Consider the following 16,813-nt stretch of genomic DNA (forward strand, 5'->3'; position numbering starts at 1 on the left):
TTATATCTTACAAAAATTATGATTAATAGTAAAGTATTACCATGTCCTAAAACATTGCCATGTACAGTGGTACCTCGGGTTACATACGCTTCAGGTTACATACTCCGCTAACCCAGAAATAACGCTTCAGGTTAAAAACTTTGCTTCAGGATAAGAACAGAAATCGTGCTCTGGCGGTGCAGCGGCAGCAGGAGGTCCCATTAGCTAAAGTGGTGCTTCATGTTAAGAACAGTTTCAGGTTAAGAACGGACCTCCGGAACGAATTAAGTACATAACCAGAGGTACCACTGTACTTTTATCACACTGAAATATAATCAGTTTTGATAAAGGGTAATGCATGATTTAAATAAATGTATGATGATTGCAAGCATGGTCTATAATTTCTCTTAATTGTTTTCCTATTCTTTCTTCATATGAAGCACCCATTTTATTGATTTTGTAATATATATCCCATCTTTCCTACATGGACTGTGCACAGGAACACTAACAAAGCAATACTATGCATGTTTTCCCAAATGTGCCACTGTGTTCAGAGGAGTTTACTCTCAGGTAAATATGCATGGGACTTATGCACCTTTACCTGGGAGTATGTCCTATTCAACCATGAGACTTTTGGAGAAACATGCCTAGGATTATGCTAAAAATAATATCTACATAGTTATTCATTCTGAGGGCACAAAGCAATGCACATTTATTTGGAAAGAATCTGCTGTAGGATCAACGGAACTTGTTTGCAAGTGAAGTCTTGTTAATCAGAAAATAATGTTGGAGGGGGGAATGTTGTGCTATTCTTTACAGTTACATCAGGACAAGCACACCCCTATTTTCATCAATGAAATGTTGCACAGCATTTGAGCTTAACTCAGTAAAATCTCCGTGGGATTCTTTGATTGATCTTTGGTCTAGCTTCTAGAGTAGCTGCACTACAAACTTATATTGGTTTAATTAAACTAGAAGTAGGATCCGCAACAAAATGCAGCAAAATATTATCAAGCCATTTGGTGCTATCTTCCCCCTGTCCCCAAAATGTAGCATATTTGGTCACTCACTGGACAGTTTGGGGGTTATATCCACCTTAGGCTTTTCTAAAGTTTTCTTTTTGTAGTTCAGCAAAAGTTATAAGAACTAAACCTAGAGGTTCCCCTTCCATGCTATAGATACATCCACTGGGTAGTTCTATTTTCTATATACACACGACAGTATTCTAAGCTTCAACTTTGGAAACAGAGGTAATGATGTGCTCCTGCTTCCAATCCCATCCCCACGGTTGGAACTGCATCCAAAAGACTTGTGTCCCATAAGATTCCAACCCCATATCAACACACTCTTCCGTGCCAAGGCATGCCTTGAAAACTTGTGGAATTTCAATTTATTGCCCAGTTTACTATATCCTCACAAATTAAAATCAGTATAATGCAACTGCAATTTGAAAACAAACACTATAAAAGCAGGAGCTGTGTAAAACTAGCAAAAACCAGCATGAAACCATGCAGCAACATAAAATCAATACAATGGCAGCAAGACCAACGAGGATAAATAAACAAAATAGTTATAAGAATTAAACACGTGGCATTAAAAACATGAGAGAACAGAAGGGACTCCCCCCAGTGCTGGAAAAATCGAAGGTGCCATGAGAGCCTCTCTTATCTATAAAGTATTATCTATAGCAGGTGCAAACTTTAACTGACTAAAACGAATTCAAAAGCTCCATTCATATTAATGGATTAGAATAGCTCCCAATCACCATCAGAGAGGAGATTCCAGTATTCAACTGCTGCTCCTTCTGGTTCACAGGTGTACCATGCATTTATATGCTGGATCCCCATATATAAGCAGTGCTATAGTGAATTGGGAGCATCACAAAAGCTACGAGATTGAGAAGCCCAGGGTTCTCATTGAAGTGGTCTACCTATTTTAGTAGGTACAGACAGAGCCGTCTCATCCATAGAGGCCAGTGGCGCGGTGCGCCAGGGCGCAGGGCACCCCAGGGGCGCCCCCGTGAGCCCGCCGGCATACCGGGCTCCCCCTCCCCAACCCGTCCCCGCCCCCATGGGCAGGCAGGCACTCGCGCGCCGGCGGGCGGGCGGGCTGTAAGCCGCGCGCCGGCGGGCGGGCGGGCTGTAAGCCGCCCGCCCTCGCCTCCCGGAGCCCCAGCTGGAGCGCTGAAGCGGCGCGGGGCTTTGCGCGACCTTCCAGCACTCCAGCTGGGGCTCTGGGAGGCGAGGGCGACCGGCTTGCAGCCCGCCCCCCCGCCGGCTTGCAGCCCGCCCTCCCGCCGGTGCGCGAGTGCCCGTCTGCCCGCCCCTCATCCTCCGCCCGCCGGAGCGCGGGCGCCCGCTCCAACGCCACGCCTCTCATCCCCCGCTCGCCCACCCCCCCTTCCGAGGGGCGGCCAGCGCGGGAGGGAGGCGGGCGGAGAGGCGGCAGGCTGGGGGCGCCGAGGGATCGCTGCGCCAGGGCGGCAGATCCCTCTGAGACGGGCCTGGGTACAGACCTGCTTCTGATGCTGCAGCCACACACACATCCAGGCCATGGTGATTTGGCAACCTCAAGGTTGGACTCCTGTAATGCTTCATCACTGACGCTGCTACAGAATGCAGCTGCTAGGATAATAAGCTGTGGTTGGATGTTGCAACCTATCTTATTGTGCTTCAAGAGCTATACTGGCAACCAGCCTTATGATTAGGTGTCTACTTCAGGAAACTGATTTTGGCTGTCATGAAAGGGCAGGGAAATGTTAGTTATGGTTACATTTTCACTGCCAGGAAAGGAAGGGGTGCTTCTGGAGCCAACATAATTTGACTGACCTATGCACCTTAGTCCTCAGAGAGGCTTGTCTGATAACTCAGGGACAAAATTTGTATAAACCACTTCAATAATTATCTACTGAAGGGTGGTAGAAAAACCCGATGGATAAATAAATCCAGGTTGACTATGTATTTTCTCTAACAGAGAGGTGAGCAACTTAACAGGTATTCAAACTATAAAATGACTAAATATAATGAGGACTGAATCACATTATCACTCATGCTGTCTGCTTTCTCATTCAGCCCTTGGTGGATTCCCTGCTTGAGATGAGAATGTTTGTAACATGAGCATTATCTGTAGCTCTGCATGCTGCTGCAAGCCATCTCTCTTTTGTGTTGGGTGTTGAAAATACTTGCAAATGTTTAGATCACATGGTTTTCTTTCCATTAACATGGAGATCAGCCATGACAAGAGTAGCAGCTAGGAGAAACCAAGATCTGTGACTCAGCCCTGACATCCCTTGGGGTTCTGAAAAATGATTAAGTTCATTTATGATGTTAGCTGCCTTTGGATTGAAGAGGAAAGATGGGGTATAAATATTTTAGAAAGATCCGTAGCAATATTTGCTAACCTTCTGCTATCACAGTATATTATGAAACATTCCAATATATAGATAATAATTTCACTATTTCTTCCAAAGATTATCAAGGCACTATCACAGGTTGGCACCTAATAAAAAGGAGTTCATCCCACATGCGTGTTATATTCTTAAGAAAACTTCAAGCCATAACTATTAATAGACAGATGTGATGGAAAATTAAGGGTATTAGAAATCAGTTGGGTTGCAGTGATTTTCACTATTTTTTACGCAAAGCATACAGTTCGCATTTTTTTTTTAAAAAAAATTGAGTAGGAATACCTGGTTTCCCATTACAAATGATAACTACTATCTCCTTGGGAAATGGGGATGGAGTAGGACAAAATTAGCATGGTAGGAAGTCTTTCAGTACAGGGATCAGTCAGTTCCTTTTAAAAATGCAGAATATTTTATATATATCTCTCTCCCTCTCATTAATAAAGGCTAAGAAAAGCAGTTCTGGCCTAATTGCAAAATACTCATTTGTATGAAGCCATTGAGGTTACAAAGAAACTGCAAATTCTTAGCCTGGTTTTCCTGCAGATGAGTAAGAACCGTCTGTGTGGCTCTCCCAGAGGTGTCAGTGGAATCTCTATAGTGCCACACAAGGGTTCTTAGCTCAAAGTAAACACACTTTCCACAAACTCAGCTGCTTAATCTGTTTGCAGGTTGAATTATAAGATGGGGTGGATGACTGGGGGTGCTGGGAAGATGCAGTAAGCATTTCCACAGTTTCTCGATAAAAAGGGCATGCTGTTGTTGCCAAAAGACTTTGCCCAGCTGTTTAATTTTGCTACAGGCTCAGAAGGCTGATTTTAGCATTAACTAACCTGGCAGACAGTTTTTTCCTGAGTAGTTAAGCATCTCAAATTGAATTAATTCTTTTCATAAAAGCTCACGTTAGAGTTAGCATGGTTCAGGTTATATCTGCAGGTCCATTACAGCACTCCTGGTTTGGGGAGGATTAGAGCAAAGCTAGAAAATTTTCTCTGGGATAATCCTGGACTATACTCTATTGTAACAGCACATTATTTTAACACAAACTCTAAAGAACAGAAATGGGATACTTACCGGTATATAAGCTAGTTGCTCAAGTTATCTGCCCAGGTTCACAGCTAGCTGGATGGAACTTTTCAAAATATATTGCCCTCTTACACGCAACAATTTCTCTACTTTGCTTTCCAGAAAATGATTCCCCAAATTAAGTGAAAATCTAAGACAGGCAAATCATGGCTTTAACTAAATTACTCTGGTACAAAGAGAAATGTATGAGGTCCAGCTATCCTTTATGGCAGCCAACCTGGTCTAGTCTATGGAGAGACTGAAGTCCTTTTCAGGTGTTTGGGGTGAACTTGTGTTATTCTAAAAGGGAGGGGGGAAGGAAGGTGCATGGAAGCTCTGCCTCCGATGTCCCCGAGCATGGTGCCCATTGGCTTCACTTCAGAGTTTTTACTGATAAACTTTGAGAAGGAAAATGGAACTTGCTTAGAATTCTCCTCTTTATCAGGATCACAGGGAAGATTCTATGCAGATCCAGATAAATGCACTTGGAATAAATTCCCTCTCAATATGGGGAAGTCTGAAGGGGAGCCGGAATGTGTGGGGATGAGCGCCACACCAGTGCTTTAAGATAGGCCCAAAAATGGATTGGGAGCACTGAAGCTGGTAACAATTGGATGGAAAAATGCAGTCCGGGTTAATATGCTGTATTTAAATGTGTACAGAAAGAATATTCCAAACCAAGGTTCCAAACCAAGGCGCACTCGCTAGGAAGAAAGAAGAGGGCCTCTCATCTATGAAAACGTGCACAGGATTGCACTGCATGAAACATAGCAGTTTAAGTGAACCGAGGAAACTGTTTCACAACAGCTGCTTAAAATAATTGAAAAATAAATAATATCACAATGCAACATGAATTCACAAAAAAAGGTCTTTGTTTTCGCTGTTCCAAAATGAGCCAATATTCAGCTGACTATCACTGGGAATTAACTGATATCTAAATGACTGTCATGGCATAATTGTATCATTATATAATAGCATTTTTGTCAGCTCAGTCTGTGCAACAGGAGATATATATGATGTTTGACCCCTTGGTTGCTATACTAAGAAGAAAATTGCTGCCTTTAGAGGTTTGGCAGCTGACAGTCTGTCTCTAAGGTGGGGCAAGTGGTAAGCAAGAATTTGCTGGTAATAATTGCAGCTTCTCTTTGGTGTAACAGGAACGTGAGATGCTGCTCTGGAGTTCAACTTAGCTGCTCCAGGATATGTGTCAAAACATACAATGTGTGAAACAGTCCAGTTCTTACACAGAATGATTGTGTAACTTTTCAGTTAATTATGTATTTCCTTCCTAACAAGCTGCTGTTTGAAACAAAGATCTGGGGAGTAGATGTTGCTCTTTCATTGGCAGGGAATCAAACAATGGGTTTCCAAGAGGAGGTCTAGACCTTAGGAGCAGAATGGTTTCCTGGTACAGTGACTCTCACAAAATATGACTGCAGGGGCCTTGCCGGTTGCCAGGATTCCTTTGGGGGGGAAAGCAGGAATTCTTGGTGGCTACACAATGAAGATCACAGCAAAGCAATGCATATACTTAGGGAGAGCTCCTTCCTCTGGAAGGTTCTGGGAAGACTGTCAATAGCATACCCAGGGCACTCAACAGATATGCTCAGTAGAAAACTGGGAATGCAGGGGCAGGGTTCACTGGTTATTTAAAAAAAAATATTTATGCCACCCTTTATTCTATTTAGAAACACAACTATTTATCACAACTTAAATGCAGTAGCATCTAGACAGCATCTTAAAAAGCAGAGACATCACCTTGCCGACAAAGGTTCATATAGTTAAAGCTATGGTTTTCCCAGTAGTAATGTATAGAAGTGAGAGCTGGACCATAAAGAAGACTGATCGCCGAAGAATTGATGCTTTTGAATTATGGTGCTGGAGGAGACTCTTGAGAGTCCCATGGACTGCAAAAAGATCAAACTTATCCATCCTTAAAGAAATCAGCCCTGAGTGCTCACTGGAAGGGCAGATCCTGAAGTTGAGGCTCCAGTACTTTGGCCACCTCATGAGAAGAGAAGACTCCTTAGAAAAGACCCTGATGTTGGGAAAGATGGAGGGCACAAGGAGAAGGGAACAGAGGATGAGATGGTTGGACAGTGTTCTTGAAGCGACTAGCTTGAGTTTGGCCAAACTGCGGGAGGCAGTGAAAGATAGGCGTGCCTGGCATGCTCTGGTCCATGGGGTCACGAAGAGTCGGACACAGCTGAACTACTGAACAACAACAACAAATGCAGTAAAACAGACAGAACACATAATCATTACATAGCAGCATAAGAAGTTGCTTTATACAGACTCAGATCAGTTTTGTTTACACTGATTGTCAGCGGCTCTCCAGGATTTCAGGACCCAGACTCTCCCAGCCCTACCTTCAGATGCCAAGGATTGAACCTGTGGCCCTTTTGCATGCCAAACAGATGCTCTACCACAGAGCTACAGCAAATGAAAACAGGCACAAATTAAAAATGACTGGGTGGATAAAACTATTTTAGCTTGGCAACAAAAGGATCATAATGCGACTGCCAGGTGAGTCTTTGTAGGGAGGTTACAGGTGGGTAGCCGTGCTGGTCTGCCATAGTCGAAACAAAATAGAAAATTCTTTCCAGTAGCACCTTAGAGACCAACTGAGTTTGTTCTTGGTATGAGCTTTCGTGTGCATGTGTGTATCTGAAGAAGTGTGCATGCACACGAAAGCTCATACCAAGAACAAACTCAGTTGGTCTCTAAGGTGCTACTGGAAAGAATTTTCTATTTTGTAGGGAGGGTCATCCCAGAGTCGGCAGGGGGTGGGGTAGGCATTGCAGAGAAAGCCCCTTGTCATGGCACCTGACAAATGGCACCTGAAAAAGGATCACAGCAGGTTAATGCACAAGCAGGTTGATAAGGGAAGACTTAGTTCTTCAGTTATCTGGGTCCCAAGTCATTTAGGGCTCTAAAGGCGTGTACCAGCACTTTGAATAGGGCCTGGAAGCCAACAGGTAGTAGAGCTCCTTTTAAACTGGTGCATTATGCCTAAATCTTTGGCAGGAAAACTACTGCCAACTATTGAGTTTCACACAATGTCAGGCATTTTTCAGACAGATCAAAATTAGGGCTGCCATACGTACAAATTTTCTCGGAATTTCAAAGGTGGAAATGATATCCAGAGGGGATTTTTGGCAGGCAGTGGTTTGTACTGGATTTTAGGCAAGTCAATCAAAAATTTATGGGTTGTGTTGTTTTTTGTTGCATTTTTTGGGGGGGAAAGCTTAACAACTTTTGGGGTGTCCTGGTTTTTACTTTTTTAAATATAGCAGCCCTAGCAAAATTGAAAACATTGATGTTCTTTTTCCTTTCTTTTGCAAACTTTCCCCATTATACTGAACATAAAAGAAATACGCTGAACATGTGCTCAAGGACTGTGATTGATTTGATCTGTACTGCAAAGCAGCCAAGAAAAACCTGGCCTTTTAAATTTTGGATATTCCAGTAAACTGATTTGGGCATGAACTTTTTTCAGTGGGAAAGCACACATCTGAACTTAAAGAAGTATTAACAAACAGCCAGATCTACTTAACTTTAGCCTTCCATGAAGAGAAAAAAGGTGCATTCACTGATTTTCATTTCATCTGGGCCCATGGAAGCTGGCAACTACATGGCAGAACAACATGAGATATGCTGTGCCTAGAAACTGCTGGAAAGCATAAGCCTTTTCCAGCATTAATCATCATGCTTCACCTGACCTGCCTCTAGACGTGTGCAGGACATGAGAAATGTGCCATTCTCTCTAAACTGGTACTGTGTAAGATTGAGAAGGGAACACTGTGCGACCAACAGAAAAAGCAACGCAAAGAGGTATTATTATTAATATGTGAAGGGTGGCGGAGCCAAGCAATGGGGACATGGCAAACAGCAAAGCGCATTCCCATTCTCCCTCTCATTGTATGAAGAGAAGAATAACGGGAAACTGAAATGTTCCAGGCATTTCAGCAGCATGCACAAAGTTGCTTCAAATGTTACAGGGCTGGATCCAGACTTTGCTCCTCTAAGCATGAACATCCCTTGAATGCAGTTCTGCTCATGGGATGTTGCCTGTGTGTTTGTGTGTGTGGTATTTTTTGGGGGGGAGGCGGCAGATTCTGACTCCCCATGCAACCCCTGGCACTACCTCTGACACTGTTCTGGAAGGTTGGGCAATCCTACAACACTCTGGGAAAATGGTGCTGAGAGCTGCATGGGTTGGAAGGAACTGGTAGGATGCCTTTTGTGAAGAAAAAGACGTCTGCAAATGGAAGGACCCTTTTCATCCATCCAGTCTGGATCCAACCTACATGTGCATATAGACCAGTGCTGTCAAGTATCCCGTTTCCCCCGGGATTCTCCCTTATTTCAAGCAGTTTCCCGCTGCTCTCCCTTATTATTTATTTCCCTAAAATTTCCCGTTTTTAATGGAAGCAGCTCCTCCCCTGCTGGCCAGAGACTGGGTGGGAAGACCTCGCCTACTTGGAGAGAAAAGCCTCAGCCCTCAAAGCAAGTGGGAGCCGTTTCCCGTGCTTACAGGGGGGTGTATTCCTCCCCCTGCATCAGCCCCTGTCCGTTGCCGCCGAGCCCCTCAGCTGGCCAATAGGGTTAGCTGGTGGGCGGAGCCTGGCTGCCTTTGAGCAGCTGCTGCTTCCTGTCCTGTTTTGATGGGATCAGACAAGAAGACGATGGGGCTCCATCGCGCGGAGCACATGGCTGCCCTCCTCTTTGCTCTGCTCCGCTCCGAGCCCGAGCCCGCTTGGAGTTTACATTGCTGCTCCGCCCACTTTTGCTTCTGGCTCCGCCCACCACTGACATGTGACTGTCCCCAGGATAGGTGAGACTGCTGATCCCTTATTTTCAAATCCGAAACTTGACAGCTATGATATAGACATGACTCTGTAATGCGTGAAGCAAGCATGAACCTGTGGCCCTCTATTTGCTGTTGGACTACAATTTCCATCACCACTGATCACTGGCCATATTGACTGGGGCTGATGGGAACTGGAGTCCAACAACATCTGGATAGTCACAAGTTCCCCACCTCTGTTACAGAAGATAAATAAAGTCACAAGAATCCTATCTCTTCTGCAGATGTTACAACTATGAAGTGTTAAGCTGACAAATAAAAACCCTACGGTTTTGTTGCTGGAGATAACAATAAATAGCTCTGCTATTAAGCCTGAATAAATATTCAGATAAGAATCGGCACACTAACTTTAATAGAGATTTCTGTCTTCTAACTTGAATCTCTTTGTGTCACAGGAAGAGGGGCCCATTTAGTTGACAAACACCATTTTCCAAAAAGAAAGACAATGTACTTACTTTTGAAGTTTCTCACTGGCCTCCTGTGAAGCCTCTAAAGCTTGCTGAAACTTCAATTCCACATTTGCTCTCTCTTCTGCCACTTGCTGAAGATGGGTCGTCAGCTCCTCATTTTGAAGCAGCAGCATTGACACAACATCCTCTCTGTTTTTCAGAGCTTTTTCATAAGTTATGAGAGTGGCATTGAACTGATCCTTCAGGTTCACTTCTTGAGACAAAGACTGGTGTAAACTGCAAAAACAAAAAGGTAGGTCTTATCAGGATGGTCAGTGCAGGTTTGGCATGTAAAAAGAGGGCTTTTAAAAGATGGTACAAATATGCCATGGCCAAAATATTTCAATGTAAAATTCAAATAGCAAGCCAAGAAGATCTGAAGCACTCTTGCTAATGGTTCCACAACACATTAAAAATAAACACAAAACTAAATCAACATTTTCATAATAATGCACGCATATAGTACTTACTATACAGACCACTTGCCTCTCGGCAGTACTATGAAGTAGAGGGAAGTGCTATGGCTTATTCTCATGAAACAAATAAAAAACCCAGGATTAATTACACAAATATACTAACGCACTATTGACCAACAGCATAACATTTTGTTACAGCCAAGGGCCTCACCCAGAAGCTGAAACAGAGGAAGTGTGAATAATTTGCACTTTCCTTTCCTTTTCATTTTTGGGATCTTGCATATCCCCCATGTCAAGATACATTAACAGCTTGGGGAATGGATCCATCGAGACCATCCCATTAGCACAATGACTTCCGCTTGTGCGATGGAAACTACCCTGCTCCTCTCTGTACATGACCCTCCAATTTGGGGATATGTGGGGGGAGGAGACAGAGGGGAAGTTCAACGAAGAAGTAGAAGCCCTTGGGCTAGCGTTACAACTCCGTTGGACACAACCCTATCTTTACAGTGGTACCTCACAAGACGAATGCCTCGCACAACGAAAAACTCGCTAGACAAAAAGGTTTTGCGATTTTTTTAGGTGACTCGCAAGACGAATTTTTCTATGGTCGTGCTTCGCAAGACGAAAATTTCAATGCATTCCTATGGGAATTAAATTTCAATACATTCCTATGGGAAACCATGCTTCGCAAGACGAAATTTTCACAATACGAAATGACTCGCGGAACGAATTAATTTTGTCTTGCGAGGCACCACTGTATTTCTGCAGAAGTGTCTGAGAAGCACCAGTATGGCTCACACCTCCTCTGTTGCCACGGTGTGTGTGAGGAAGGGGGGGGAATGGAATGGTGCAGGGAAAAAATGGCGCAGCCTGAACAAACAGAATCCCCACACCGATCCATGGGTCAGATCATAAAGGCAATTGGGCCTGATCTGGCCCACGGGCCTTAGTTTGCCGACCCCTGTGTTAGACCCCCCAGGAGTGGCAGTTAGTGGCTGTTAAGAGCAATTAAAATGTGGTACCAAGGCAGCAATTCTATGCACACTTATGTGAGAGTAAGTCCCACTGAACTATATTGAACTTGCTTCTCAGTAAACAAGCATAGGAGCACACTGTTGGAAAGTGATGAAACTTGCTTGGTATGCACTATTTATCACGATTTTACCCCATTATTACTACCACCAATTCCACAGTGTGGCATTTATGCAGTTATCCTATGTTTTTCCACATAGCAACCCAGTGAGGTAGACTAGGCTGAGAAACAGTGACTTACCCAAGGTTACCACCGATATCAATGAATGAGGGGATATCTTACATTAATTATTTTTGTTTAAAATAAATATATAATCTGAGCCGCTTTTTAAAAATCTTTGCCCTATATTGCTTTTGCAGGGAACCATTCTCCCCACCGTGTGCATATTTGTTTTCTTGCAAACATTGGGTTGGGTAGATTGGATGTCACACATTTGAAACATCATGGAAATAAGAAATGAGGCATAAATTGTGTTTTCCTATTTTGAGATTTGAAAAGTAAGCACTGAATAACAAACAGAACTCTGTGTCAAGAGTGTTGGCACTCCCCTTTCCTTCCTGCAGAAAACACGACCGCATTGCCAGATCATATAGAAATTAAAACCCTCTGCGCATGCATAAGTAAAATATGGCTGATTTAATAGGAATCTAAAAGTTAAAGGTCAGAGTATCGGTATGTCATTACACCTACCACCTGAGGTTGTTTGAAAATGGTGTGAGGTACCTATTCAATTAAATAAGGACATTCTGAAACTATAAATAATGTATAAAGAAATACGAAAAATCCACAGAGCAGAGAGCCTAAAATAAATAAATAAAAACTACTGGAAGAGTAGCAGATAAAATATATTGACTCGCATTTCACACACACACACACACACACACACAACCAGAGATGGGGGGAAATTAAATACTCAAGCATTTCAAAGGAAAATGTAAAGCTGTAAGCCGAAGACATCACTGACTTGCTTTTAAGGCACTTAAAGAGCTTCATAAAGAAAAGCCTAGAATTCAGTTCTTCTTAAATTTATTTTCTGCCCTTCACCTGCAGATCCCATGGTGGGTTACAATCATTACAAATTAAAAACAGTTAAAACTTGCATTAATTTACGTCCAAATAAAGATGCATAGGATTGGACCGAACCAAAGGATTCAAGTTACAAGAAAGGAGAATCTGACTAAACACCAGGAAGAACTTTCTGACAATAAGAGCTGTTTGACAGTGGAATGGACTCCCTTGGGAGGTGAAGGGCTCTCCTTCCTTGGAGGATTTAAAGAAGATTTTGGATGGCCAGCTGTCATGGATGCTTTAGCTGTGATTCCTGCTTTGCAGGAGGTTGGATTAGATGACGCTTGCAGAACATCAGAGAGCTCGAAGTCCTCTGGCTTATGTTTACTGTACATGAAGAAACATGAAAAGATCATGTTTGAGTTGGCCTCTTCTGCACCCATTCAAATCAATTGACTTCAGTTAGTCACAAAAAGCCCAAACAAAACAAGAAGAGTCAGTGTGGTGTAGTGGTTAGAGTCTTGGACCAGGAGAAACTGGGTTCAAATCCTTAGTCGACCAAAAAGCTCACTGGGTGTTCCTGTGTCAACCACTGCCTCTCAGCTGAACCTACCTCACAGGGTTGTGGGGGGGGGGGTTAAATAAGGGGAAGAACCATGTTCACCACCTTGTGCTCCTTGGAGAAAAAGGTGGGCTATAAACGTAATAAACAAACAAAATAATGTTCCTTGATTTCAGTGGATCTACTTTAAATATGACTTAGTGAGATCTAGATAAATCCAGATAAATAGGAAATTAAGAAGAGGAAGGAGAGAATTATTAGGGGTTGGAATGATGAAGCAGCTTCAGGAAGCAAGGGAGGGCCGCATCAAATGAAGTCAGTGGCCACATGCACCACCCAGGCTACAAGCTGCTCACCTCTTATCTACCCTGACTTGCGACAGACATAGGCTTTCCAAGTCCTACCTAGAGATGCCAGGGAATGATCTTGGGATAATCCAATGGCAAAGCGTGAGCTCTAGGTAAAGGTAAAGGACCCCTGGACGGTTAAGTCCAGTCTAAGGCGACTATGGGGTTGTGGTACTCATCTCGTTTACAGGCTGAGGGAGCCAGTGTTTGTCCACAGCTTTCCGGGTCATGTGGCCAGCAGGACTAAACCACTTCTGGTGCAATGGGACACCGTGACGGAAACCAGAGCGCACGGAAACGCTGTTTACCATCCTGCTGCAGAGGTACCTATTTATCTATTTGCACTGGCATGCTTTCAAACTCCTAGGTTGGCAGAAGCAGGGACAGAGCAATGGGAACGCACCCCATTGTGGGGATTCAAACCGCCAACCTTCTGATCGGCAGGCCCAAGAGGCTCAGTGGTTTAGACCACAGCGCCACCCGCGTCCTCCTTAATGCGCTCTACTACTGAACTATAGCCATTCTTCATGGGGAATAAATCCCTCTGAACACAATCAGACATAAATATAAGTAAACATGCATAAAATTGTGCCATATGACAAATTCAAGAGGCCAATTTGCCATGAAGAGTGGGCACACGAGGTGGAATTGAAGGCAGAAACGATCCTAATTTCATGCAGAATGCCAAAACCCCCAGCAAAAGAGCAATCTGCTTCAAAAACATTCTGACAGCATGATGTCACCTTAATATAACTTTTGGGTTTTTTTTAAAGACACTTGAAGGAGTAACGCCACATTTTCAGCGAAGTGAAGAATTATGCGAAGTGGTCATTCAGTTAAAAGTGACACTTTTCTGATAACAGCAAATCTCTCACTGCTGGAACACAACTTGGGCACTGGAATCACCTCAAAAGCAAGTCCAACTTAATGGCTGCGCTATATGTCATTTACTTTTATAATCATCCCCAGGAAATAGGTTTACCCTGCTTTAAAATTTATGCGGCTCATCTTGCAAGCTGCTTTCTAAAAATTAGCTTGAAGGATATAGTGATTCAGGAGACAGAGCGGAAATCAATTCCAATTCGATATTGATAGCTACCGTGCGATGTAAACTGTGTGTTCTTTCTAATTAAATGTAAACACGCTTGGTTCTAAAGTCCAGCAGTGATGACAACAGCCATTAGAATGGATTGCTTAAGCATTGATCAACCGATTTGTCTGAACCTTTTGTTCATATCATACGTATTCTTGAGCAATCTGCGGCAGGGTTAGTGTCAGTTCCAACTGACTTCAGTTTAGGTCATCTTCAGGTAAAAAAAAAAAAAAAACTTGACAGGAATGTTGAGTGCTCAGTAATGCCTAAAGTTATTCATTAACTATGTCCTTCTGATAGCTAATCAATACCATTGCATGGAGCCAAGCATGCTTCTCTGAACTGCCCTTCTCCCAAAAGCCAAGTCTTGGTAAATATTTAATGGTAGTAAAGGTGTTTTGGGTTGCTATCAAACTGATTATGTTAAAGAACTCTTAAAAGAAACTTTATCTTCCCCCTCTCTGCAGAATTTGTTCAGCAATTCTATAAGCCCTGATGCAAAGTGGTTCGCGGAATGCATTTCAATGCATCTTTTGAATGGTGGATAGTCACCTCTGGGGTGTAAGAAAATAGTTTTGTTATAAAAAAAAACCCCAAGAGATTTCTTTTAAAGGCCTGTATTTCTTTGGTAAAACACTATATAAAGGCAGGGGAAGGGAACCTAGTGCCTTTCAAATGTTGCTGGACTACAACTGCCATTATTCCTGACCACTGACCATGTTGGCTGAGACTGATGGGAACTGGAGTTCAACATCTGGGGGGGTCACAGGTTCCTCAACCCTGTTAGAAAGCAAACCAACCCTCTTGTGCCCCTTTGTGACAAGGAAAGGCTGTATTCCAGTTTCCCAATTCCATGCCTACTTTGCATATGATGCAAACTCTTTGCTAATTATGCAGTTAGGTATATTAGCTGCTTAACTGTCTATCAGCCGCTTCCTGTATGTTCCTGGCAAATATCTCAAAAACGTTGCGGAAGGACCAGAAGCAACTTTTTTTTTTTAATGTCCACTTGCTCATGCCAGGATTTGCTTACTCTTTTATTTGCTCACAATAGGAGCAGCTTAATGGGGACAGAGGTGTTGCAAATTGCCTGCTGCCTGCAACTGCTGTTGCTCTAGCAATACATATTCTGCACCCACACATATATACGGTACAGTATTCAAATGCCATTTTGGAATCTTCAGCAAAAATCACACCACGGGTTTTGTGGTTGGAAGTATTCTTGAGATATCATTACAAGGGAAATGGAAGAAGCCAACATCAAACTATTACAACAGGATTAAATAAAACACAAAAAGTTGGTCCAAGTTTAGAATCCCCCCCCCAGCACAGGAGCCAACTCCGGGGTGGGGGGAGTCCTCATGCAGGGTTTCTGTTATGTGGTAGGTAAAGGAGTACTGGCTTTTCCTCTTTCCATTTAGGCTGTAGCCTTGAGTTTTTGGACAGCATTTCTCTATTTAGAATCTAATCCACACCATTCATGGTTTCTATACAGCTCCATCATGCCTTCTTGGAATCATCTCTGTTTAGCCTAAAACACCCTATCTGTTGAAATCTGTTTCCTAAAGACAATCCTCTTACCATTTTAATTGCCCTTTCTGCAACTTTATCAGGGAAATCTACGTAACTCAATACATTTCTGAATGCTTCTGAGGCAAAGTACATCTAAAGTTACACTAGCAAAAGTGCAACCCTTATGGGCCTACGGAAGGGAAACGGAGAAAAAGTGGGCAGAGTTTGGCCCATCCGCTGCGAACAGAGAGTTGTCTTGGCAAACTAAAATGATCCTTTTAAGAAGCTCCTATTGCCTATTGTAGTTTCTTGGTCTCGGCCGCTTGCTTCAATCATATTTAGTGTCCTAGAATGAAATAAATATTTCCAGAGAATAACAATGCAGTTGTTTTTCTAAGTAGATGTAGCTCCTCTACCACTCAACAAGCCCTGGTTCCATGTCTAGCTATGACCCCTGGATTGAAAAGGTTCTTGGCAGAACCCTTGAGGTAGGGAGGGGTCAGGTGTTCCACCACCAAGTCTAAAAAACGAACAGGGAATACAAATGTGCATCATAATGGATGCAAGGCTATGCTGCTGATACTATTGTATGGTTTTTGACACTAGCTCCATTAGCTCCCTTTGTTAAATCACTCCTAAGATGTGTTTTCTAAAAATGTCTTCTACAGGGATAATGGAGGGGTAATAATCAGACACTCTATTAGATTTTTTTTTTAGTCCCTAAATAACCATTTCATGGAGAGAACTGTGATTCCTCCGTTTAATCAAGAGTTAAAATATGCACAGTAATTCCTTATTTTCATAATATTCCTTTTGACAAAGATAACAGCCATGAAAACAGTTCCCACCTGGCCAAACCCGACATACAGGTTTCGTTGAGGAAAAAAGAAATGCATGACTTAATTATTGAAATGGATCTATTAGAACTGTCCCCCAATCCACCTTGCCTGCCCCACCTACAGATGAACTTCGAATGACCCGCTTTATGCAAAAAAGAATTGTAATAACTTGCACTAAAAGCTTATAAAGCTCAGGCTGCCAGGAAGACAAAAGCAGGATTCAGAAATGCGTGC

At 43.0% G+C, this 16,813-nt stretch overlaps 1 protein-coding gene across 4 annotated transcripts in view; it reads right to left on the bottom strand.

The window, feature by feature from the left end:
- Positions 1-16,813, bottom strand: part of MIPOL1 (mirror-image polydactyly 1) — a 182,224-nt gene that overhangs the window by 23,166 nt on the left and 142,245 nt on the right. For all 4 annotated transcript variants that reach the window (XM_033143194.1, XM_033143178.1, XM_033143187.1 and 1 more), the window contains one exon: positions 9,773-10,003. In XM_033143194.1, coding sequence (XP_032999085.1) covers positions 9,773-10,003 — 231 coding nt within the window. The remainder of the gene's footprint in view (positions 1-9,772; positions 10,004-16,813) is intronic.

Source organism: Lacerta agilis, chromosome 1 (genome assembly GCF_009819535.1).
Source record: "Lacerta agilis isolate rLacAgi1 chromosome 1, rLacAgi1.pri, whole genome shotgun sequence".
Classification (NCBI taxonomy): domain Eukaryota; kingdom Metazoa; phylum Chordata; class Lepidosauria; order Squamata; family Lacertidae; genus Lacerta; species Lacerta agilis.